This window comes from Trichechus manatus, unplaced genomic scaffold (assembly GCF_000243295.1).
Source record: "Trichechus manatus latirostris isolate Lorelei unplaced genomic scaffold, TriManLat1.0 scaffold00048, whole genome shotgun sequence".
NCBI classification, from domain to species: Eukaryota; Metazoa; Chordata; class Mammalia; order Sirenia; family Trichechidae; genus Trichechus; species Trichechus manatus.
The window spans coordinates 16339803-16365385 of record NW_004443984.1 but is presented as its reverse complement, the minus strand read 5'-3'; the positions used below and the strand labels follow the sequence as shown (position 1 = coordinate 16365385).

The 25583-nt window shown below is 43.4% G+C and overlaps 1 protein-coding gene across 1 annotated transcript in view; it reads left to right on the top strand.

Annotated features, from left to right (window-relative positions):
* The first annotated feature begins 1733 nt into the window (after nt 1-1733).
* The window catches only part of PDPN (podoplanin), a 41804-nt gene continuing 17954 nt past the window's right edge, over nt 1734-25583 (top strand). The window contains exon 1 of the mRNA XM_012555799.2: nt 1734-1830. Within this exon, the coding sequence (XP_012411253.1) occupies nt 1764-1830 (67 nt within the window). The 5' untranslated portion in view covers nt 1734-1763. The remainder of the gene's footprint in view (nt 1831-25583) is intronic.

Here is a 25583-nt window from a genome sequence, read left to right as displayed (position 1 = left end):
ATATATATATATATATATATATATGCATGGAACCCTGGTAGCTTAGTGGTTAAGAGCTACGGCTGCTAAACAAAAGGTCGGTAGTTTGAATCCACCAGCTGCTCCTTGGAAATCCTATGGGGCAGTTCTACTCTGTCTTATAGGGTCACTATGACTTGGAATTGACTCCACGGCAATGGGTTTGGTTTTATATACACACACACACACAAAACATAGTAAATAACTATAAAGTGAAAACTGTGAGAGCCGGGACTCCCCAGGACTGCCTTGTTCTTCTGGATCTCTCAAACTGTCACCTTTAACAGGGTGCAGTCTTACCACTTTTTCTATTAGTGGAAAATATTTGAGTTTTCCTTCTCTGAACAAGTTTCCACCTTACACAGGTTCCGGCTTTCACAGGTTTTACTGTATATATAAATATATATTTATTTCTACCGCAAATCCACTGCTCTGCAGTTGTTTCTGCCTCAGAGCGATCCTATGGGACAGAGTAGAACTGCCCCATAGGATTTCCAAGGCTACAAATCTTTAGGGAAGCAGACTGCCACATCTTTCTCCTGCAAGCTGGTGGGTTCTAACGGCCTATCTTTTGGTTCACAGTGGAGTGCTTTAACCACTGTGCCACCAGGGCTCTTATTTATATGTTCAGTAAATATATATATGTTTATTTCCTTCTGAACTGTTATATGCGCACTTCCTGTTCCTAATATCTCATACTTGAGATCATGACGAGATTGTTTAAAGAAGCAAAGTGGGAATTATGTGGCCAAACTCCAGCCTTGAAGGGGACGAGTCCGAGCGCGAAGTGGACAAGCAGGCTTGGTGCCCAGGTGGGTCCCGTCTGACGTCTCCGGCTGCGGAGGCGGCTGTGCCTCCTCCGACAGTGCACGACGCTAGAGGCGCTGCGTTGGCCAAGCTCAGCATCGAGGGCCAGGAGGGGCGGGTTCCCTGCTCAGTGTTTTCTCAAAACTGCCCAAGCTACCGAGTGCGTGCGCACAGTTCCCTGCCAGCGCTCTAGGGCAGCCCCGCCGGAGCCTCCCGGCTCGGGCGCCCGGGACAAGACAGTAATTTACCAGCCGGAGACGCCTCTGGCCTGCCCAGATGAGAACAGCCGCTTTGGTTTTTTTAAGTCATTAAATTCAATATTTACAGGAACAATCCCATGCCGGGATCTAAAATGACTGGCCACACAAGGAACCTTTGAAAACCCAAGAAAAACCCAAGCTTGTGCCTTACTCTTAAAAAATAGAACAACAGAGAGTCAGAATGAACTGCTCATTGTATTCCCCCGCCCCACCTTGGCGCTCCCCTAGCCTCCTGTATTTGAACAGAATAAAAGCCAATTTGGGGAGGGTTCGGGCCTCGCACGCGTCCTGGCTGCCCCCGCAACAGACGGCCTGTAACTTTAAACCAGGTCTGAGATCATCGAGTTCGCGCTGGCCAAACAGAGCTGGGGGGCGGTCCTAGTGCGTCTTGGTCTGGGACCACCTTGCGGGACCACGCTCCCCGCCCTCGTTTGGAGAGATAAATGCTGACTCCGCTCAGAAAGTTCTGAACTGCAAAGTTTGCTCTCCCGAACACCGGCTGCTCCGTCTGCTTCAGCGAAGAAAGCTTGCGGACTCCCGCGCTGGCCCTTTTGCTCCCCGAATTCCTGTCCCGCTCTTTTGCTCCTCCAGGCGAGGGCCTGGGGCTACGAGCTTTTTATTTTCGCCCAGCACAAACACTAGCTGCTCGGCCCCAGAGAGAATCAGCCAAGTACAACGATGTTGAAGGTGCCGGTTCTGCTCTGCATCTTGGGAAGCGCATCGCTCTGGGTCCTGGCGGAAGGAGGTAAGAGCCAGCAGGAGCGATGCCTTCCATTGCTGGTGGGGACGAGCGGAGACTTGCTGGTAGGCTTCGCCTGGTATGTGAGGTTGCCCAGGAGAGCGGAAGGAGCTGCGAGTGTATGTGCGAACCTGGCTCCCAACCCAGGAGGAGGAGAGGCAGCTACTGCTTAGCTGGTGCCGAGTCCCGAAGAAACAGATAAGCGGGTCCCCAACCACCGGCAGCAAGGTGGGGGCAGAGGGGCCTGGCTCCGGGCCACCTGACCTCCTGCTACCACCTGCTCAGCTCACAATCCCGGTTTGGGTCGGAGATAACAGCAACAAGCCGTCCTCCCTGGCAGGCGACTGGGCTTTCCCGCAGGGCGGTGTGTTGGAGGGATACCCAAGGCCAAAGAAGATTTGGCCCCTGGAGTCTAGAGGGACCTGAGGTGGGGGGCGGTGTGGGGGCGAGGAATTCTCCCTGCTTGTTTTCCTTTGGGGTCGCCCGGCCTTACACCCTGTGGGCCAGCATGGAGACGCACTTGGTACCCCACCACTGGACAGGTGCTGGAAGAGGCCTCAGCTAAAGGGGATAGTGCGTGTGGAGGGGAGAGAAAGAGCCAAAGTATTGACTTAGTAGTCTGAGCAGTGAAGAATTGTGAAAATTGAGGTTTAAATTGGCTTGGGGCCACATGTTGAACCTGACCTATGTCAATAACTAAATTATAGTTGTGATTCCTTTAAATAACTTTAAATGTATAAGATTTTGATGAGAAGGGGTGCTACTTGCCCCATCACCTGCCTCTTCCCTTTCCCCCTCTTACTCCATATCGCTTTCCTCTTTCTGCCCAGTGTGCTGTGACATCCATGAGTGCTGGTCAATATTTTATTTTTTCCTTGGCTTTTATTTTTATCTGTTTCCCCCGTAGAGTAGAAGTTCCTGAGGACACAGCTCCATCTAATCTTGATCCCCAGGGTCAAAACAGTGTCTGGCACGTAGTAGGTGTTCACTAAATATTGGTTGAAGACATGGTTAGCCCACTAGTGATCCTTGGGGTTGGAGGTTGGTGAGCTGGTCTCTGAACCTTTAAACTCCTTCATTCTGCAAACTAAAAAGTGAGCTAGACCTAGTCCCAGAGGGATCCTTCCTGGAGGGAAGAGTTTGAGGGAGGGGGCATACCTAACCTAGGTTTCTATAATTCATGCAGAGACAAAAATATCCCGCTTGAGGGAAATTATACAGGCTGTCTGCTCTGTGCTAGACGGTCAGCCTTGGGGAGAATGAGCAACTCTCTTTACGCTGCCGTGGGCTATTCATGCAGCCCTATCTTTGGTTTTGTTTCCCCTGGAATACAGTTGTGTATTTCAGCTGCATTTCCTTTTTGGCGAGACAATGTGCAAATGACACCATTTTGTGCTTTCCAGTAAGAGGTGTGGGAGGCCCTCTAACGGAGCGGTATCCCAGGTCTACTAAGGACAGCAGCTGAGACTCATCCTCCCTTGTCTCCCTGGGAAGGCTTAGCTGTAATTATCTTAAACCAGTTCCTGAATGTCCCGGATACTCCTAAAAGGTGGTGTTAAGTCTTGTCTGAAAAAACAACTGAAGTTGGTACTAGAAACTGGGTTGCTGAAGAAAGAAGGTCTGCTCAACTATTGGGGGAGGGGGCTGCCGGGTGACCATGGGGCGGGCGGGGTGCGGGGCGCTGCTGGACTCCTGGAAGGAGTGAGGCCCAGTGGGGTTTTTGTCTGCAGATAATGAGCAAGGCGACTTGAATATGGATGAATAACTTCATTGAGCTGAGCTATTGCTGGCGCTTGTTGGGGAGCTGGGCTGGGGGTAATTATGGTGATGAATTTTATTATCCTTCTCATATGATCCTACACCCTACTGGGCTTCCCTCACCCAGTGTTAGGCTCTGGCTTCATTGTATCAGCTTGTCCTGTGTGCTGTCTCTTTGAATGTTAGCGTACTCAAAGGAGATCCGTTGTCCACACATCTGGCATTTTCTGCCATGGCCAAGCCCCACCCTTACTCTGAACTTCAGTCCAAAACCCGGACTTCAGGGCCTCTCCATGAAACAGCTTATTTTGTGAGATTGTGCAAGCTGCTGCTTGCTGCAGACGCACATGTGCTTTTTCCAGAACCAGTCCACATGAGATTAATCATGCGACATACAAATTTCCCTGCAATGTTTGCCAATTTCAGAGTCCCTGAGATCTGGTGTCACAGTGGTTAAGTGCTCGACTGCTAACTGAAAGGTGTTAGAGGTTTGATCGAACCCACCAGCCACTTCACAGGAGAAAGATGTGGCAGCAGTCTGCTCCTGTAAAGAAACTTGGAAACTCTAAGGGGCAGTTCTGCTCTGTCTTGCAGGGTCTCTATGAGTGGGAATCAATGGCAACAGGTTTGTTTTTTTTTTCCTTGGAGATCTTCATGAGCTGGTGAGAGTTTCTGTTGCACTTAAGGTATGTAGCAAGCCTTTAATAAAGAACAGGTCTGTTAGAGGCTTCGTGGGGGGCCCTAGCTGTTACACTGGTAAATGTGATCCAAAATATAATATAGAACCCATTGCCGTTGAGTTTATTCCAACTCATAGAAACCCTATGGGACAGTAGAACTGCCCCATAGGGTTTCCAAGGAGCAGCCGGTGGATTCCAACTGCCGACCTTTTGGTTAGCAGCCAAACACTTAACCACTGTGCCGCCAAGGCCCCTATAATATAGAAAAGCACATTTAAAAAAAAAGTGTATCCAAACATGAGAAGGCTAAGTGTAGATGTGACCAATGGGGTTGAACCTGAGAGATGCGGCCCCTTCTCCTTTTTTCTGGCCTCTGAAGCGAACAGCATCTCAGCGATTCCGACTCACGATGACCCCGTGTGTGTCAGAGTGGAGCTGTGCTCCACAGGGTTGATTTGTCAAAGTAGATCACCAGGTCTTTCTTCCAAGGCAGCTCTGGGTGGACTTGAGCCTTCAACCTCTCGATGAACCATTTGCACCACTCGGGGACTCCGAGTGACTCTTTACCAGGGAATTAAAAGACCCCAAACCTTGCCATGATAACAGATGATATGGCCTAGTAGGAAGGCCACCCCCTACCTTCCATTCCCATCTCCCACCACGTGCAGGAATGTCACAGGCCACCTCATTGACTCATTGCAAGTCCATAAATTATACATTATTCAAAATATGCCAGAACTGGGAGTCAAAAATGGGTCTGCCTCCAAACACCAAGCTCTTTTCACGTTGCTATGCGGTCTTAAAAAAAAAACCAAAGGTGTTGAAATTTAAAGTTAACCTCACGTTAAGCTCCTTACACGTGAAAACAACAACAAAATTTTTTTTTTTAAGTTATGAAAACATTTTTTAAAGGTATAAAAATTCCTTTATGTTAAATACCATAATCCTTTAAGGGTGAAAATGTCCCAGTACATTAAAATAGGGTTCATTACTTCATTCCACAAATTGGTATTAAACATCTCCTGAGTGCTTGGTATGTTACTAGCTGCAGGATTTATCTGCACACATTTGAGAGGGAGGCACGCCTAATATTATAAGCGTACTCTAGTCTTCACCAGCAAAGAAATGAGCCTGTACTTTAAATTCCACTGGCTTATCTGAATAGTTGTCGTATTTCTGACTCAAAGAACAGGCATGTCAGGTTACAACTTGTGGAAGTATTACGGGGGAGGACAAGAGGGAGAGAAGACTCAAATACCCAGCACTACCCTCGAGAAACTCACTTAATAACTCTGAACAAGATTCTTTAAGGAGGCAGTGCCTTCCCTTCCCCCTCTGAAACCTTTCCAGGAGATAACCAGTGTAAGCATTTTGTTCAAAGAGAATGAAATGATTGGGGCATGAGGGTGGTTTTGTAGTTCTAAAAACAGGTGAATAGTTACTAAGATTTGTTTTAGGATTCCCTGAGGGGTAGGCAGGAGATAAACCTCCTTTTGATTAGAGTTAAGGAGCCTTGGTGGCCCAGTGGTTAAGTGATTGCCTGCTCACCAGAAGGTTGGTGGTTTGAACCCACCAGCTGCTCCCTGGGAGAAAAATAATGGCAGTCTGCTTCTGTAAAGATCACATCGTTGGAAACCTGAAGGGGGCAGTTGTACCCGGTTTTGTTGGGTCACTATGAGTCGAAAGTGACTCGAAGGCAGCAGGTTTGGCTTGGGTTTGATTGGAGTTTTGAATCCTTTACCTACTGGTTTCTTAAAACGTCTTGGGAAAGGCAAGTGATTAGATAATTTATCCAATTGTTGGGAGATAGAGAGGGGGCAGCGGTGGTTCAGTGGTAGAATTCTTGCCTTCCGCGTGGTAGACCCGTCTTCCATTCCTGGTCAACACACCTCATGCATAGCTACTACCTGTCTTGTCACTGGGGCCTGCGTGTTGCCGTGATGCTGAACAAGTTTCAGCAGAGCTTCCAGACTAAGATGGACTGGAAAGAAAGGCCTGGAGATCTACTTCTAAAAATCAGCCATTGAAAACCTTACGGATCACAGTGGTCCAGTCTGCAGCTGACCATGGGGAGGGTGCAGGATGGGGCAGAGGGTTTGTTCTGTTCTGCAGGGGGTTGCTATGAGCTGGCTGACTCAAGGGCAGCTAACAACAGGAGATGGAGCCAGGTTAGGGAACAACTTGAATTCTGCCCGGTTCATCCAAAACAGGAAAACAAGGTGAGTGTTTCCTTCCCCTTCTAGCCCCAGTGCTCATCAACTAGTCTGCTCAGCATTCCTTTACCTTTCAACAGAAAGGAGTGGATAGGCTGTTTCTCCTTCTTGTCTGGCTGAGTGCCTTTGAGAACTGCTAAGAGGAGATGGGTTTGTCCTTGGAGGTGAATCAAGCAAAGTCCAGGAGGAAGCCTGCAAACTTGGCCACCTCGCTTATGTAGTTGTTGTTAGGACAACACTGAATTTAATGCAGCAAGATTACTCAAAAGATAATCCCCTTTCTGGCAGGAGGATGTGCTCTTGAACCTTGGTCAGGGGGGCAGAGCTGCAAAAGGTTTCAGGGCCTCCGAGAGAGAGGACATCACACTTGGGCAATAATTGCCATATTTGTAGTATGTAGGAGAATGCCAGGAGCCCCCTGGGTGGTGCAACTGGTTAAGCACTCGGCGCTAACTCAAAGGTTGGTGGTTCGGGTCCACCCAGAGGCACCTTGGAAGAAAGGCCTGGTGATCTACTTTCAAAAAATAAGCCACTGAAAACCCTATGGAGCTCATTTCCACTCTGACACACATGGGCTTGCCGTGAGTTGGAATCGACTCAATAGCAACTGGGAAAAAAGGGGAATGCCAGTTATGCAAACCATAGGAAGGGGCAGGAGAGGGCTTGTTAGATTGGTAAACATACTTCTGGTAAGAGGGTATTTCTCAAAATTCATCTAGATGACTCCACTGAGGAGAATACATGCAGCTAATGTAAGAAAGAGGTCGCTGGGTGAGGTAAGCGCTTTACAGTTGGGTGCTAACCTAAAGATTGGCATTTTGAACCTAGTTACTGGTTCCACAGAAGAAAAGCCTGGTGATCCACTTCCATAAAAGATTACATCCAAGAGAACCCTATGTGGCAGTTCTGTGCTGTAACACGTGGAATCACCGTGAGTCAGAATAGACTTCACCGCATCTGGTTTGGTTTTACGTAAGAAAAGTTGTGATTCAGTGAACAGCATCCTCCCCAAAGGAGAAGAGTTGGTTTGCCTAGAATATAAAAGGGAGAGGAAAGGAACAAGGATTTGTTGATGTTTAACCCACCCAAGGAATTCATTTATTGTACAAATATTTATTGAATAACTGCTGTGAGTCAGGCAGTGGGGTGCAATGGGGAGCAAGGTTAACATTGTCTCTGCTTAAAGCTAGCATGGAAGATGTTCTGTTTAATGGCTGTGGGTATTCTGATCTCAAGAAAGGCGCATCTGTGAATCAGTAGTCCCAGCTCTATCACAGTCTGAAAATGTATTCCATCAAACAGCGTCACCCTTTGCTTTTGTTCTATGTACACCGAACTGCATCTCATGTGTTTTGCTACTAAGAAGTCATGCTTTCGATAGCCAGTACGTATATAAAGCATTGGAAAACTACATTTCTCACTCTAATTAAACTATTTGGTATTCTGGCCTCTTGTGAGTTTGGCTAATGTTATTTTCATCTGAACTGGATCAGCCCACAATAAGATTAAATTTCTGAATCTGTAAAGCTAAGGGAACTGGATTCTTAATGGGTGGTATTAATAATAACAGTAACTATATAATGACGGAGTCCCTGGGTGGTGCAAACAGTTAACGCGCTTGGCAACCCCAAAAGGTTGGAGGTTCGAGTCCACCCAGAGGTGACTTGGAAAAAAGGCCTGGTGATCTACTTCTGAAAAATCGGCCATTGAAAACCTACGTAGCATAGTTCTACTCCGACATACGTGGGGTCACCACGAGTCTGAGTTGACGGCAACGGTGGTTTGGTTACATAATAAGCGATAACACTTACTGGGAGCCCTGGTGGTGCAGTGGTTAAGAGCTATGGCTGCTAACCAAAAGGCTGACAGTTTGAATCCACCAGCCGCTCCTTGGAAACCCTATGGGGCAGTTCTATCCTGTCCCGTAGGATCGCTTTGAGTTGGAATTGACTCAACAGCAACAGGTTTGAACATTTATCGAGTGTTTAGCGTCTGTGTTAAGTACTTTATAAACCCTGTTTCATTTAATCCTCACAACAAACCTCCAAGGTAGGAACTATTTCTATTTTATGTGTCGTGTGCCATCGAGTCAATTCTGATTCATAGTGACCCTATGGGACAGAGCAGAATTGCCCCATAGGGTTTCCAAGGCTGTGATCTTTACCGAAGCAGATGGCCATATCTTTCTCCCACGGAGTGGCTGGTGGGTTCGAACCACACCGGCCTTTTGGTAAGCAGCTGAGTGCTTAACCACTGTGCCACCAAGGCTCAGGGAGGTTAAGTAATTTACAAACACACAGAACTAGTTAACGGCAATTGTGAGACTTGAACACAGGCTGGCTATACTTGGAGTCGGTGCCACCAAGGACACTGGGAAGGTCCAGCCAGTTTATTTTTTTAAATACCTCTTAAAGCAGCAATGCCACTTGTCATTTATTAGACAAATCATTCTAATTGAAGATCTAGACCAGTGATGTGGGCACTAAATGAAGGACGCAGTCCCTGCGCCCAAGGTCCTCACCTCCTGGTTTCCTGTGTACTGTCTTAAGTGTTTATAGCACACACGTCAAGAGCTTTAAAGTATAAAGTGTGATTGCAGCTGTCAAAAAGAAGCAAGACAGACATATGGTGCATAAGTAAAAAAGGGACATAAACCAGACAGGAAAAAAACAGTTGACATTGAGTCAACCTGACTCAATGACGACCCCATGTGTGTCAGAGTACAACTGTGCTCCATAGGGTTTTCAGTCACTGATTTTTCAGAAGTAGATAGGCCTTTCTTCCAAGGAACCTCTGGGTGGACTGGAACCTCCAACCTTTTGCTTAGTAGGGACTCCAAAAAGAGTACATTTGAGGTAGTGTACAATGGCGGGACAAACCATTATCTGCTGTTTGAATTTAGAGATAAGAGAGATTCTAGTGACCTTCAGTAGCCGGAGAAACACTTACAGGGAAGATGGGACTTAATCTTGGCTGTGAAAAATGAGTAGAGTTGGACAAGTTGGCAGGGAAAGGCAATCCAGGCAGGAGAAATTTTAAGCAAATGTGTGTCAATTAGAACAATCTGAGATTGATGTGAGCTTGGGAAGAACTGTGGTGGTAGGTGGGGTGGGGGGTACTAAGGGCTGAGTCTCAGTGGCAAGAAATCAGGAAGGTAAGCCCATTGGAGTGGGAGAGTTGAACCTTTTTTTTGTAGACAATAGATTACAATAGATAATAGGAATGGGGTGGGTCATAAATAGTTGTCAGAAGAAAATTAATGATGAGGCAGCATTCGGTATAAATTCTAGTTGTGAAATCTGTCAGGAAGAGGGGGTGAGGAAGTCAGGAGGTAGGTAAAGACACTGGTGACAACAGAAGGGTGCTGGTGAAATCAGACGTTTGGGAACAAGGACCAGCAAGACTTGCAGCTTGTTCTGCATCGGTGTTTCTTGATTTCTTATTATTGATCTCTTATAACACTCATCCTTGTATTAAAAAAAAAAAAAAATTAAGAAATAATTCATATGTCATAAAATCAGCCCCTTCTGGAATATGCAATTCAGTGGTTTTAGAATATTTACAAAGTTGTGCAACCATCACCACTATCAATTTTGGAACATTTTTATCACCCCAAAAAGAAAACTTGTACATTTTAGCAGTCACTCCCCAGTATCCTCTCTCCCCAATCCCCTGGCAACAACTAAGCTACTTTCTGTCTCTATGGATTTGCCTATTGTGACATTTCATATAAATGAAATCATACATTATATGTCCTATTGTGTCGGCTTCTTTCACTTAACATAATGTTTTCAAAATTCACCCATGTTGTAACATTAGTACTTCATTCCTTTATACAGCTGAGTAATATTCCATTACATGGATAGACCACATTTTATTTATGCATTCATCAGTTGATGCACATTGGGTTGTTTCCACTTTTTGGATGTTATAAATAATGCTACCATGAACATTCTTGTACAGGTTTTGGTATAGACATATGTTTCCAATTCTCTTGGGTGTATACCTAGGAGTGAAATTTCTGGGTCATACGTAATTCTATGTTTAACTTTTTGAGGAACTGCCAAACTGTTTTCTACAGTACTATTTTATACTTCTACCAGCAATGTAGGAAGGTTTCAATTTCTCCACATCCTTACCAACACGTTTTATTGTCTTTTTTTTTTTTTTTTGAGTTATGTATTAGGCGAAAGTTTACAGAGCAAATTAGATTCCCATTCAGTAGATTGTGCATAAAATGTTTCATGGACTCGGTTTCATTCCCTACAATATGTCAGCACTTTCCCCATTTCCACCCTAGGTTCCCTTGTCCTGATTTTCTACCCTTTCCTGCCTTCTCATCTTTGCTTTTGGGCAAATGTTGCCCATCTGAGCTCATATCATTGATTGTTCTAGGAAGCATGTGTCTCTCTGGTGTTGTGGGCCTGTCTATTGTTTGGCTAGAAGGTGGTCTCTGGGAATGGCTTCGGTACCAGTTCAGAAGAAGGGTATCTTAGGGCCATAGTCTCTGGTGTTCCTCCAGTCTCCGTCAGACCAGTTAAGTCTGGTCTTTTTTGTGAATATGATTTTTTTGTTCTACATTTTTTTCCCACTTTGTCCAGAACCCTCCCTTGTGATTCCAGTCAGAGTAGTCTGTAGGGGTAGCTGGGCACCATCTAGTTCTTCTGGTCTCGTCTGGGGGTTGTGTAGACTGTGGTTCATATGGTCAGTTAGTCCTTTGGACTCTCCTTTGCTGCAGATGGGAAGAGACTAATAGTTGTATCTTAGATGGCTGCTCTTAGATGGCTGCTCACAAGTTTTTAAGACCCCAGATGCTACTCATCAAAGGAAGATGCAGAGCTTTGTTTTTATGAACTGTTGGGCTAATTGACATAGATGTCCCGAGTCTATGGTCCTTTGCCTTCAAGCCTAGAAACTTCATCCCGTGAGGTGTTTGGTTATGTCCAAGAGATTTCCCTCACTGTGCCCCTTGTGTGCTCTATTGTCTATGTTAATATATGAGGAGCACCTACAGTCATGTATGTAGAAATATCTACCACCGAACCTGTATCTGCTGGTGGTCGTGCTCCCTTACACCCTCCCACACCTCTTGGCATATCTACCTACCTAAGTATCCATTTGTAGCTTATTGTTTGTTAATACTATTGTTGCAGGATTATCTATGCTGTAGTAGTGACTGTAGTTGCCCTTTATTCTTGTGTTCCTCTCAGTGTCCTCTCTTGCCTTGGTCATGTTGAGCTGACTTCTCTCACGTTGTTCATTGCCTTTCCCTTCACCGATATTAGCACATGTCCTCTATCTGTTTGGTAATTTTCCCTCCCCCTCCCTCCCATCCCTGGTAACCATCAAAGAATGTTTTTTCTTTTTTCTGTGTGTAAACCTTTTTGTTGTTATTTGTAATAGTGGTTTCATATAATCTTTGTCCTTCTGTGATTGAATTATTTTACTCAGCATAGTGTCCTCCAAATTTATCCATGTTGTGAGATGTTTTGCAGATTCGTCATTATTCTTTATCATTGCATAGTATTCCATTGTGTGTATGTACCACGGTTTGTTAATCCATTCGTCTGTTGATGGACACTTAGGTTGTTTCCATCATTTTACTATTGCAAATAATACTGAAATGAACATGGGTATGCATATGTCTTGGCTTTCTTGAGGGGACATACCTAGGAGTAGGATTTTATTTCTAGCTTTTTGAGGAAGTTCCATACTGTTTTCCATAGTGGTTGTACCATTTTACGTCCCCACTAGCAGTGTATAACAGTTCTAATCTCCCCACAACCTCTCCAACATTTGTTTTCTATTTTTTTGATTAGTGCCAGTAATGTTGGGGTGAGATGGTATCTCGTTGTAGTTTTGATTTAAATTTCTCTAATTGCTAATGATTGCAAGCATTTCTTCGTGTGTTTTTAGCTTACTGAATGTCTTCTTTGAAGTGTCTGTTCATATCCTTTGCCCATTTTATAATTGGATTGTTTTGTCTTTTTATTGTTGAGGTGTTGAAGCTTTCTGTAAATTTTAGAGATTAGACCCTTGTTGGATATGCCATAGCCGAAATTTTTTTCCCAATCCGTAGGTTCTCTTTTTACTCTTTTGGGAGAAGTATTTGTTGAACCTAAGTGTTTAATTTTTGTCATTGTTGTTGTTAGGTGCCCTTGAGTCGGTTCTGACTCATAGCAATGTTATGTAGAACTAAACACTGCCCCGTCCTGCACTATCCTCACAATCTCTGCTGTGCTTGAACCCATTGTTGCAGCCACTGTGTCGATCTATTTTGTTGAGTGTCTTCTTTTCCCTCGCAGGCACTCCACTTTACTAAGCATGATGTCCTTCTCTAGGGACTGGTCCCTCCTGATAACATATCCAAATTACTTGAGACGAAGTCTTGCCATTCTTGCTTCTAAGGAGCATTTAATTTATAGGAGGTCCCATTCATCTAGTTCATCTTCTGCTGTGCGTGCACTTTTAGTTATGTTTGGTATTCTACTTATGCCATATATATTAGGGCCCCTAGCATTGTCCCTATTTTTGCCTGCATGATCTCTCTAGTTTCAGGTTTCATATTTATGTCTTTGATCCATTTTGAGTTAGTTTTTGTGTATGGTGTGACATATGGATCCTGTTTCAATTTTCTACAGATAGACATCCAGTTTTGCTAGCGCCATTTGTTGGAAAGACTGTCTCTTCCAAATTTAATGGACTTTGGCCCTTTGTCAAAGGTCAGCTGTCCACAGGTGGATGGATTTACATCTGGGTTCTTGCTTCCATTCCATTGGTCTCTGCATCTGTCATTGTACCAGCGCCAGGCTGTTTTGACTACTGTTGCTGTATAGTAGGTTTTGAGATCAGGTAGTGTGAGGCCTCCTACTTTGTGGTTCTTCAATAATGCTTTACTTATCCAGGCCCTCTTTCCTTTTCATATAAAGTTGATTAGTTTTTCCATCTCATTAAAGAATCCTGTTGGAATTTGGATTGGGATTGCATTATATCTGTAGATCACTTTGGGTAGTATTTACATGCTCACAATGTTGAGTCTTCCTATCCATAAGCATGGTATGTTTTTCCACTTATGTGAGTCTTGTTTGGTTTCTTGCAGTGGTGTTCTGTAGTTTTCTTTGCATAAATCTAAGTCCCTACTTAGATTTATTTCTAAGTATTTTGTCTTTTTTTTGGAGGAGAGCGGGTGGCTATTGTAAATGGTATTGTTTTCCTGGTTCCTTTTTGAAGTATTCTTTGTTTGTGTAGAGGAATCCAACTGATTTTTGTATGTTGATCTTGTATTCTGCTACTTTGCTGAACCTGTTAGTTCCAGTAGCTTTCTTGGGGAATCTCTGGGGTTTTCTATGTATAGGATCATATCATCTGTTAATAGGGATAGTTTTACTTCTTCCTTAATAATTTGTATGCCCTCTATTTCCTTTTCTTTTCTTATTGCTCTAGCTAGGACTTCCAGTATAATGTTGAATATGAGTGGTGATAAAGGTGATAAAGTCATTGCTCCCACACACAACAAAGCCTTGGGTTGCCACCCACATGTGGATCAGGTGGATGGACATTTTACTATTTCCTCTGCTCTTCAATTCATGTAATCCATATGCAATGATTGCTGCAAAACCTACCATTCCAATGGGGACAAGCAGTGCCTCTAGCTTTTTGGGTAAGTTTGGATCCCTGATCATCATCGAATGAAGAGAAACATCTGTGTTGGATGACATAGTGATTGGTTGAAGAATCTTCCCTGAGCAACAGAACCCCATAAGCTCCCACCAGTTTCTCAGTTTGAGTAGTACTGGCGTGAGCTCTTCTCTGAATGTTTGGTAGAATTCTCCAGTGAAGCCATCTGGACTAGGGTTTTGTTGTTGTTGGGAGGTTTTTTTAAAACCTCTTCAACCTTCTTTTGTTATGAGTGTGTTTAGTTTTTCTACCTCAGTTTGTGGTAGTTTAGGGTAGGTAGTGTGTTTCTAGAAATTTGTCCATTTCCTCTAGGTTTTCAAATTTGTTGCAGTATAATTTTTCATAGCTTTCTGTTATGATCCTTCTTATTTCAGTTGGTTTTGTTGTAATGTTACCCATCTCATTTCTTATTCAGGTTATTTTCTTCCTCTCCTTTTCTTTTCTCAGTTTGGCCAGTGGTTTGTTGATTTATGGATCCTTTCAAAGAATCAATTTCTGGTCTTGTTGATTCTTTCTATTGTTTTTCTGTTCTCTGTTTTATTTATTTTTGCTCTAATCTTTATTATTTCCTTTCTTCTGGTGACTGTGGTCTTCTTTTGCTGCTCTCTGTTTGAGTTGTAGGGTTAATGTTTGATTTTGGCCCTTTTTTGTTGTGTGTGTTTATTGCTATAAATTGTCCTCAAGAATTGCATTTGCTGTGTCCCAAGGGTTTTGGTAAGACGTGTTTTCATTCTCATTTGATTCTAGGAATTTTATTTCATCTTTTACTCAGTGGTTTTTAAGTAAGGTCATGTTCAGTTTCCATGCATTTGATTTTTTTCCTTGCTCTTCATGTTACTTATTTCAACTTTTGTAGCATTGTGATCAAAGAAAATGCTTTGTATTTCAGTGTTTTTGATTTTATTGAGGCTTGCTTTGTGGCCTAAAATGTGGTCTGTTCTGGAGTATGTTCAATGTGTGTTGGAAAAGAATGTGTACTTTGCTGCTGTTGGGTAGAGTGTTTTCTGTGTCTCTTGTTTTCTGCCCCCCAAGAGTTGTGTAGTTTTAGCTCTTCCATTTAGCCCATTGATCCATTTTGCATTAACTTTTGTATCCAGTTGTCCCAACACCATTTGTTGAAAAGACTGCTCTTTTCCCTCATTGAATTATCGTGGCCCCTTTGTCCAGAATTAGTTACCCATAAATGTATGGGTTAGTTTCTGAACTCTCAATTCTAATCCATTGTTCTGTATGACAATCATTATGCCAATACCACGCTGTCTTGATTACTGTAGCTTTGTTAAGTTTTGAAATTGGGATGGGTGAGTTCTCCAGCTCGGTTCTTTTTCAGGATTGTTTTAGCTAGTCTCATCACTGTGTTTTAATTATGTGTGTACATCTCTTACTCCTTAGAGAAAAGAGCAAGACCCAGGTCTTGTTCAGCACTTAAGAGAACACACAAAACCATTGCTCTTAAGTGAATTCTGACTCATAGCAACCCTACAGGACAGAGTAGAACTGCCCCATAGGCTTTCCAAGGCTGTGATCTTTATGGAAGCAGACTGCCACGTCTTTTCTCCTGTGGAGTGGCTAGTGGATTCGAACTGCTGACCTTTTCAGTGAGCAGCCAAGTGCTTAACCACTGCACCACCAGGACTCCTAAAAGAGCGCACGATAGGTGTATAATACACATTTGGTAGGAAGAAGTGAGAGGGAAAACAGTGACCCAAGGATCTTGGCAGGAAAGACTAGAAGGCAGGTGATAGAATATACAAATCAGGTAGGAGGGTGAGAGGTTAGAAACCAATTTGGTGAGAAGGAGTAGGAGCTTGTGTGCTCTGTTTTAGACATGGTGAATTTGAGGTAATAGTAAGACATCCAGATTTATGTCTGTGAAGATACCAGTAAATCAGTTGCCATTGAGTTGACTCCGAAACATGGCAACCCCACGATTGTCAGAGTAGAACTGTGATCCGTAGGATTTCCGATGGCTAACTTTTTTCGGAAGTAGATCGCCAGGATTTTCTTTTGAGGTGCTTCAGGGTGGATTCAATCCACCAACCTTTTGGGTAGCGTTAACCATTTGCACCACCCAAGGACTCCAGCTGGGAAGATCCGTAAGTGAAATGGCATCAGAGAGGTAAATGCTGGGGATGAAGTTTGCTGTCTGAATTCCACATGCATCAGAACAAAGGGAGGAAGATGGCCAGGGAGGGTTAGAAGGATATAAAAAGATAACTCCCTAGCTGGGAACAATTATTAAAAAACAAAGCAAAACAAAAAAATCTACCCAAATAATAGCCCACTTAAAGCTCTCAAACCAGGTTCAGGATAAAGGCCAAGGGCAGCCAGTGGAAACACAGACACATTCTGCACATTCCTGCAGGCCTCGTCCTCCTGGGCTCACAGCTGGCTGTCTGCGAGCTGCATGGGTGGACAGTGAGATCAGTTCCCAACTTCTCTTTTCATTCTTGCAAAATCAGGGCCTGCTCAGCCAGGGCTCTGAGTGAATCAGAAGCTCAGGTTTCCATTCATTTCCAAGCAGATGGAAAGTATTTCCCAAACACTCCACCACCCTGTTGCGATGCTCTGCTCTAGGGCAGTGCTTCTAAAACAGGCTTTAGTTGTCTGGATTCTCAAGAACGACTTAGCTTACTCAAACACCAAGTGAGCCTCCCTGTACAGGGGTCTTTCCTGCTGGGCGTCAGACCTAATGAGGATTCAGGGAAGTTGCTGAAGGTGTTGGTTCCAGTCCACAAAACTATAAACTCATTTCCTCTTTCTGAGAACATTTTACTCTTGGTCAAGAGAGAAACCTTTCCCCAGCTTGAGTAATCTTGGTAGAGACTGTAGCCAACAGCCTCTACTTTTAATATCTGAGGAGTCCTGAGCTCTGTTTTATCAGGGGTAAAGCGGGTTAGGTTGTATTCATGCCCATGAACCCTGAAAACTGAATATCATTTGTTTGTTTGTTCTTCCTTCAACCAGCAAAGATGATGCCAGTGATTGGGCCATAAACTTAAAGCAGAATGAGGTGTTCTCCTCAAGGAACTTAACAGACACTACTCATTGTTATAAACCTGTTGCCATTGAGTCGATTCTGACTCACAGTGACCCTATAGGACAGAGTAGAACTGACCCCATAGGGTTTCCAAGGAGTGGCTGGTGGATTTGAACTGCCAAACTTTTGGCTAGCAGCTGAGTGCATTAACCATGTGCACCACCAAGAGACTCCCACTTCCTACTGAGCACTTTCGGAAGGCTCAGAAGTAAGAGGCATTTTACCTGGGCCATAAGGGTGGTAGGGTTCGGATGCGCGGTGTTGGAGTGAAAGATGAGGGTGCAAGTGTCAAGAGCATCCCATCCTCAAGCCCCTGTAGAAGCCCATAATTGGAGCAGCTTCAATTTGATTCCGGACATTTCTTTATGTGGTGGAGAGGAATTTGAGTGAGGGGTGGGGAAAAGTGATTAATAAAGGTGAAGGCTGCATGACATGAGGTCAGGTGTGTATGTCTGGTGTCTGATAGAGCCTGATGTCTGATCCTTGCTTTGCCACTTGCTCACTGCCTGGGCAGTTTCCTTAGCCTCTCAGCCTGACCTCCGTATCTACACAACGAGATAATATTAGTTCACAAGGCTTTTGTAAGGATTAAGAGAGAGTATTTAGTACCACGTTTTGTGCATTCTCCTATAAATTGAGCTGTTGTTAGGTGCTGTTGAGTCAGCTCCAACTCTTGGCGGTCTTACGTATGAAAGAACGAAACCTTGCCTGGTGCTGTGCCATCCTCATGATTGTTGGTTATGTTTGAGTCCATTATTTTGGCTGTTGTGTCAGTCTGTCTCATTGAGGGTTTCCTTTGTTTTCGCTGACTCTTAACCAACATAAGGTCCTTTTCTACTGAGTCTTCTTTCCTGGTGATGTGTCCAAACTAGGCAACCCGAAGTTCACCATCCTCACTTCTAAGGAGCGTTCTGGTTGAATTTTTTCTAAGACTGATTTGTTCATTCTTCCGGCAATTCATGTTATATTTAATACTCTTCGCCAGCACCACAGTTCGAAGGCATCAGATTTCCTTCTGTCTTCCGTTTGCTTGTCCAGCATTTGCGTTCCCATGTGGTGATTGAAAAGACCATGGCTTGGGTCAATGAACTGAGTAAATTAGTAGTTATTATTAAAGCCCTTACCTTGTGGAGAGTTCTGGAGATTAAATGTGAAGATTTGTAAAGGGCACACAGTGGGTCTCAGTTCCTTTTCCCCATCCAAGAGGAGAGAGACTGGATCTGGATGGGAGGCCTGGTATTGTGTTGTATGGACCTTATATCTAACCCCTTGTACCTGTTCAGTGACTTAGTGTGACCACTTGCTAATGAAAGGAAACATGAATTCCCCTAAGCTTCTCACTGTCATCGGCCCATTTTGTTCTCTATTGCTCACAACCAGCTGCAGAGACCTTCGGAATGCTGCCTTCAACATTGGCAGGTGACACAGAGGGACCACCCACCCAGAGCCCAAAGAAAACAGTGCCCAGGAAAAAATCTTTGGGGCATTCTGCACAATTGCTTCTTTCCCCCAAGTCAAGAGACCCAGCTCCAAATCTTAATGTGCAGGATTTCTTCCTGATTTTTTTTTTCAGAGGAACTAGTGACACTCATCTGATTTCCTCAGCCTTGAGACGTTTCTCTTCAGTTTCTTGGAAGAGGCACACGTCCAGACGCCAACCAGAGCAGTGTGCAGGCCTGGTGGCAGAGAGTGGGTGCTGCTGCTTATTAAGAAACAAATGGCTGGGCAGCAGAGTTAATCCTCATAGGTGAATTTTTCTATTTTCAACTATGTTGTCTAGGTATTTCATTAAATATAAACAATAAAAAAAGAAACCCGTTGCTGTTGAGTTGATTCTGACTCATAGTGACCCTATAGGATAGAGTAGAACTGCCCCATAGGGTTTCCAAGGACTGGCTGGTGGATTCGAACTGCCAACCTTTTGGTTAGCAGCCGTAGCTCTTAACCACTGTGCCACCAGGGCTTCTTACTAAATATAGGGAAGGGTATTTAACAACTCTCAGGTTAACTGCAGTGGACAGTGACACAGTGGAAATATTCCTTTTTTTTTAAAGATGTGTGTGTTTGGTAAATATATATGTATCAAAACATTTGCCATTTCAGCATTCTTCACGCGTGTACAGTTCAGTGACATTGATTACGCTTATGATGTACGTAATCCTCATTATCTGTTTCCTATTTTTTCCATCACCCTTAACAGAAGCTCAGTGTCCTCCTAAGCAATGACTCCCCCATTCCCCTTCCCTTCCGCCCCTGGTTACCACTAATAAACTTTGGTCTCTGTTCATTTGCCTATTCTAGATATTTCATATGAGTGGAATCATATAATATTTGTCCTTCGTGACTGACTGCGTTCAGCACAATGTCTTCAAGGCTCATCCATGTCGTAACGTGTATCAGGACTTCATTTTCTATTATGGCTGAATAATATTCCATTGTATGTGTGTTCTACATTTTATTTATCTTTTATTTCCATCTTTTGGCTGTTGTGAATAGTGCTGCAATGAACATTGGTGTATAAGTATCTGTTTGTGTTCCTGCTTTCAGTTCTTTTGGGTATATACCTAGAAGTGGAATTGCTGGTAATTCTGGAGCCCTGGTGGAGTAGTTGTTATTCTGTTTCAACTTTTTGAGGAACTGCCAGACTGTTTTCCACAGCAACGGTACCATTTCACAATCCAGAATATTCTAATACAAGGAGTAACTGAAAAGAAATTTCCGACCTGGCTGTTAGTGTACTCCTCAAATGTCTGCTAAATAACCTACCATGTTGCCAGACATGGGACTATCGGGCAATGTGTGCTTTAGCTAGTAATATGCATGCCTGGAGGAAAATTGAGTGAGTTTGCAATTCTGTGAGATACAGGGTGGCAGAACAAAGCCTTCAAGGAGTTGCCTAGATTAATCAAGAGTTGTCTAGGTTTTCCATGGCCAGACCTTTGATCCAGTAAACAATTTACCAGGATCCATGGAAACGAGTGGGGAGCAAACAACCCATAGCCACATCAGTGAAGATGTTGACCACAACCCAGCCTCTGCCAGGAGTTGAGGGTCCAGCATACAGTTCTGGATCAGGGAATGGCTTTGTGCAAAGGAGTTTTGGAACTTCAAAGATTAGTGGTTGTGTCAACTTCAAAGAAGCTTCTATACAAGTTCGGGAGATGGGCCAGCCAGTGGGATGTGATGGGTAACTCAGAAGGTGGGAAATAGAAGCAAAGTTTTAACACCTTCCTTCTGGTTGCAGGAACCCACTTCATAGTAACTCGGGGCTGTACCATCAAACAGCTAAATTTGGGATGTTTTTGTTTTTTTAGGGGGTGTTTTTGAATTGAGTTGAAGGACTTGAAGGATTAGAATACCTCAATTACTACACTGGGTGGTCTTCAGAATGGGAGAAAATGTTGGAAGTTGGTACCTTTCTACAGTTTTGAGTGTGTTTATTTTCAGGTTTCTGGGTACAGTTCTGAGATATAACAGGAAAGACCCATGTCTGGGCAAAGGAACAGAAGTGGGCGTTTTTGTTTTCCACGTACGTGTTGTGACATCCCTCCGAGAGCATTACAGTATCTCAAATGTAATTGGAGGGGGATGGTAAGAATTGTTTATTAATTATCCTACAGTTTATCCCACAGAGGAAAACTGGGAAACTTCTAGGATGTTCTCAGAAAAAAGCATTCTACTTTTCAATGGCCACATAAATCATTCCAAAGTCATTGAGTCATCCCTCTTCAAAGACATAGCTGTGCATTTAGACCTCTGGAGCAGGCCAAAATGTAGAAATCATCAGGCACCTGAAAAGACTGTCTTAATCTGTTGGCTAACACCACAGATTTTCTTTGAAAACTCCAAGGGTAACTCAGCTTGTGATTTATTTGTAAAGTCAACTTTACGATTTCTAGATAAAACGCAGTCAAAGCTGCTTCTCCATCTGTAAGATTACAATGTGGCAGGCCAGCAGAGATAGAACTGGAAGGAACTTCTCCCTCATGTGGAGATGGAAATGGGGCAGAGGCCCTTTTACCTAAGAGGACTTCTATAGATGATGCCGTTGTTGTTAGGTGCTGTTGAGTCGGTTCTGACGCATAGCGACCCTGTGTAAGGCAGAATGAAACACTGCTCAGTCCTGTGCCATCCTCATGACCGTTGCTATGTTTGAGCCCATTGTTGCAGCCACTGTATCAGTCTATCTAGTTGAGGGTCTTACTCTTTTTCGCCGACCTCTACTTTACCAAGCATGATGTCCTTCTCTAGGAACTGGTCCCTCCTGATAACATGTCCAAAGTATGTGAGATGTAGTCTCGCCATCCTTGCTTCTAATGAGCATTCTGGCTGTACTTCTTCCAAGATAGCCTTGTTTATTCTTCTGGCAGTCCATGGTATATTCACTATGGATTCACTGTGGATGGCCTAATAAAACAAGATGAGATCATTCATCAGTACAGGACTCAGCCTCATATAGGGGGATTCTACCTTATTCAGTAGGTCCAGTCATACCCTGGAGTCCCTGGGTGGTACAAACGGCTGAGCACTCAGCTGCTAACCAAAAGTTTGGAGGTTGGAGTCCACCCAGAGGCACGTTGGAAGAAAGCCCTGTTGATCTACTTCTGAAAAAAATCAGTCATCGAAAACCCTATAGAGCACAGTTCTACTCTGGCACATACAGGGTCACCATGAGTCAGAGTTGACTTGATGGCAACTGGCTATTTATACCCAAGAGCCCTGGTGGTGCAATGGGTAAGCACTTAGCTGCTAACTGAAAAGTTGGCACTTTGAACCCACCCAACAGCTCTCTGAGAGAAAGAACTGGTGATCTGCTTCCATAAAGATTACAGCCAAGAAAAAACCTATGGGGACATTTCTGCTCTGTCACGTGGGGTTGCTATGAGTTGGAATCAGTTTGACAGCATCTAACAACAACAAAATGTTGTATCCAGGGCTGTAATGGTAAAATGAATTCTCATCTCAGAGGCTTTGTATTTATTTTTGATTTTCAGTGGGTAATAGATGTCAAAGGTCTGATCCACAACTATCATGGGAATGGTGCAAGACCAGGCAGAGTTTTGATGCTTTGTGCATGAGGTTGCCATGAGTCTGCAGCTAACAATAGCAACAACAACAGTGACTTCAAATATTTTCCAGTTATTACCTGTGCGATTCTTTCCCTCCCCTGGTGCAAACTACCACCACCTCTCCCCTGGATAATAGAAATAGTGGTTATCCCTATTGAATACTGATACTGTCCCCCTTTCCCAATACACACACTCCGTTTGCACAGCACCACATTTAGTGGCTTCCTTTCACACTCCCAGTGAAATCTAAACTCCTTGCTTACAGTGTCCACAGACTGACCCCCCCTCCCCCAGTCTCATGCCTTACTATTCTTCTCACCCACTACGCTCCAGACACACTGACCTCCTTCCCATTTCTGGAGTGGGCAGTGCCCCAAGCTCACTGTGGCTTCTGGGGTCAAGGAACACCAGCTCTTTCCCGTGCTTGGAATTCATCCATTCATTCAGCAGATACTTAGTGAGTGCCTAGTATGTGCTGGGTATTCCAGGTAATGGGGGCATTGAGATGAAACAGCCCTTTTTGAGCCTTATGTTCTATTGGGGACAAGGCGGGAGACAGATAATAAATGAATATATATCACTGTGGTGATAGGTACTCAGGTATGTGTGTGGGGAGGGGTGGGTATTTTAACTAGAGTGACTATGGAAGGCCTCCTTGAGAAAGTAACCTTTGAGCAAGGCTCTGAATGGAACAAAGGAGCCAGTTGTTTTGATGTCTAGGAGAAGAGTAATCCAGGCAGTTGTTACTAGCTGCCATCAAGCTGACCCCCAACTCAATGGCAACCTATGCACAAAGAATGAAACGCTGCCCGGTCCTGTACTATCCCCATTATTGGTTGCAGGTTGGACTGTTATAAGCTTTTCATTGGCTAATATTTGAGATTAAAACCTTGTTAGATATGTTGTTGCCAAAAATTTTTCCCAGTCTATAGGTTCTTTTTACTCTTTTGGTGAAATTTTTTGGTAAGCATGAGATTTAATTTTTAGGAGGTCCCAGTTTTCTAGTTTATCTTCTGCTGTTAGTGCATATTTAGTTATGTTTAATAGTCTATTTATGCCATAAATTAGGGCCCCTAGCTTTGTCCCTATGTTCCATGAACTTTAGAGTTTTAGGTTTAACATTTAGGTCTTTGATCTACTTTGAGTTAGTTTTTGTGTATGGTGTGAGGTGTAATCCTGTTTCATTTTTCTGCAGCTGGATATCCAGTTTTGCCAGCACCATTTATTAAAGAGACTATTTTTTCCCCCTTTAATGGACTTTCACCCTTTGTTGAAGGTCAGCTGTCCATAGCTGGATGTATTTATTTCTGGATTCTTGATTCTGTTCCATTGGTCTGTGTGTCTGTCATTGTATCAGTACCAGGCTGTTTTGACTACTGTGGCTGTATAGTAGGTTCTGGGATCAGGAAGTATGAGACCTCTTGTTTTTTTTCTTCAATAGTGCTTTAACTATCTGGGGCTGCTTTTCTTTCCATATAAAGTTGGAGATTAGTTTTTATATTTTGTTAAAACATGTTGTTGGAATTTGGATTAGGATTGTAGCTATAGATTGCTTTGGATAGTATTGACATTTTCACAGTGTTAAGTCTTCCTATCCATGAGCATGGTATGTTTTTCCATTTGTGTAGGTTCTTTTGGTTTCTTCTTAAAGTAGTGTTTTGTATTTCTTTGGCTAATATTCTGAAGTAGATTGTCAGACCTTTCTTCTTAGCCTGTCTTAGTCTGGAAGCTCTGTTGAAACCTGTTCAGTGTCATAGCAACAGACAAGCCTCCACTGACTGGGGTGGTGGCTGTGCATGAACCATTGGCTGAGAATCGAACCCAGGTCTCCCGCATGGAAGGCAAGAATTCTACCACTGAACCTCCGATGCCCTCAGTCCAGGCAGTGGGAACAGTAAAATAATAAGCTGTGTTCCTCATGTCACCCAGGTCTCGGCTCAAGTTTCCTTAGAGGGACCTTCCAGTCTTTCAACCCTCTCATGCTCTTAAAATTATGTTAATGGAAGTTTTTAGTGTCTTCTTCATTTTTTTTTTTTTTTTTTTTTGCTTAATGTGAGTCCCTTCTCCCCAAAAGTAGTCAATTCCATAAGAGCAGAGACTTGCCTTTTTCTCTCTCGTCTCTAGTGCCCAGAATGGTTCCAAGCACATAGTAGGTGCTCAGTAAGTATTTGTTGAATGAATACAAGTGCCAGGAGCTGGGGACGTGGAGGGGAAACCTGGAAGGTTTTGGTCTTGAAAGCTTAGATTCTAACAAGTTTTTCCTAGAAGGGGGCACATTTGAGGGTATTGGGATTCTGGTCACTATATAGGAAGACTGAGGGAGTCTAACAAGATAGGATATCAAAAGAAGGGGTGAGACAAGAAAACTACTGGAACTAATAGAAGATTTCAGCAAAGTATCAGGATACAAGCTAAACATACAAAAAATCAGTTGGATTCCTCTACACCAACAAAGAGAACTTCCAAGAGGAAATCACCACATCAATACCATTTACAATAGCCCCCAAGAAGATAAAATATTTAGGAATAAATCTAACCAGAGACGTAAAAGACCTATACAGTGAAAACTGCAAGACACTACTGCAAGAAACCAAAAGAGATCCGCATAAGTGGAAAAACATACCTTGCTCATGGATAGGAAGTCTCAACATTGTGAAAATGTCAGTCCTACCCAAAGCGATCTACAGATACAATGCAATCCCAATCCAAATTCCAATGACATTTTTTAATGAGATGGAGGAGCAAATCACCAACTTCATATGGAAAGGACAGAGGTCTTGGATAATTAAGCATTACTGAAGAAGAAGAACAAAGTGGGAGGCTTCACACTACCTGATTTTAGAACCTATTATACCACCACGGTAGTCAAAACAGCCTGGTACTGGTAGAACAACAGATACATAGACCAATGGAACAGAATTGAGAATCCAGACGTAAATTCATGCACCTATGAGCAGCTGATATTTGACAAAGCCCCAAAATCTGTTAGCTGGGGAAAAGACAAGTCTCTTTAACAAATGGTGCTGACATAACTGGATATCCATCTGCAAAAAAATGAAACAAGACCCATACCTCACACCATGCACAAAAACTAACTCAGAATGAATCAAAGACCTAAATATAAAATAGAAAACGATAAAGATCATGGAAGAAAAAATAGGACAATGCTAGAAACCCTAATACATGGCATAAACAGAATATGAACGATAAGTAACAATGTACAGGTACCAGAAGAGAAACTAGATAACTGGGAGCTCCTAAAAATCAAACACTTATGCTCATCAAAAGACTTCACCAAAAGAGTAAAAAGACAATCTACAGA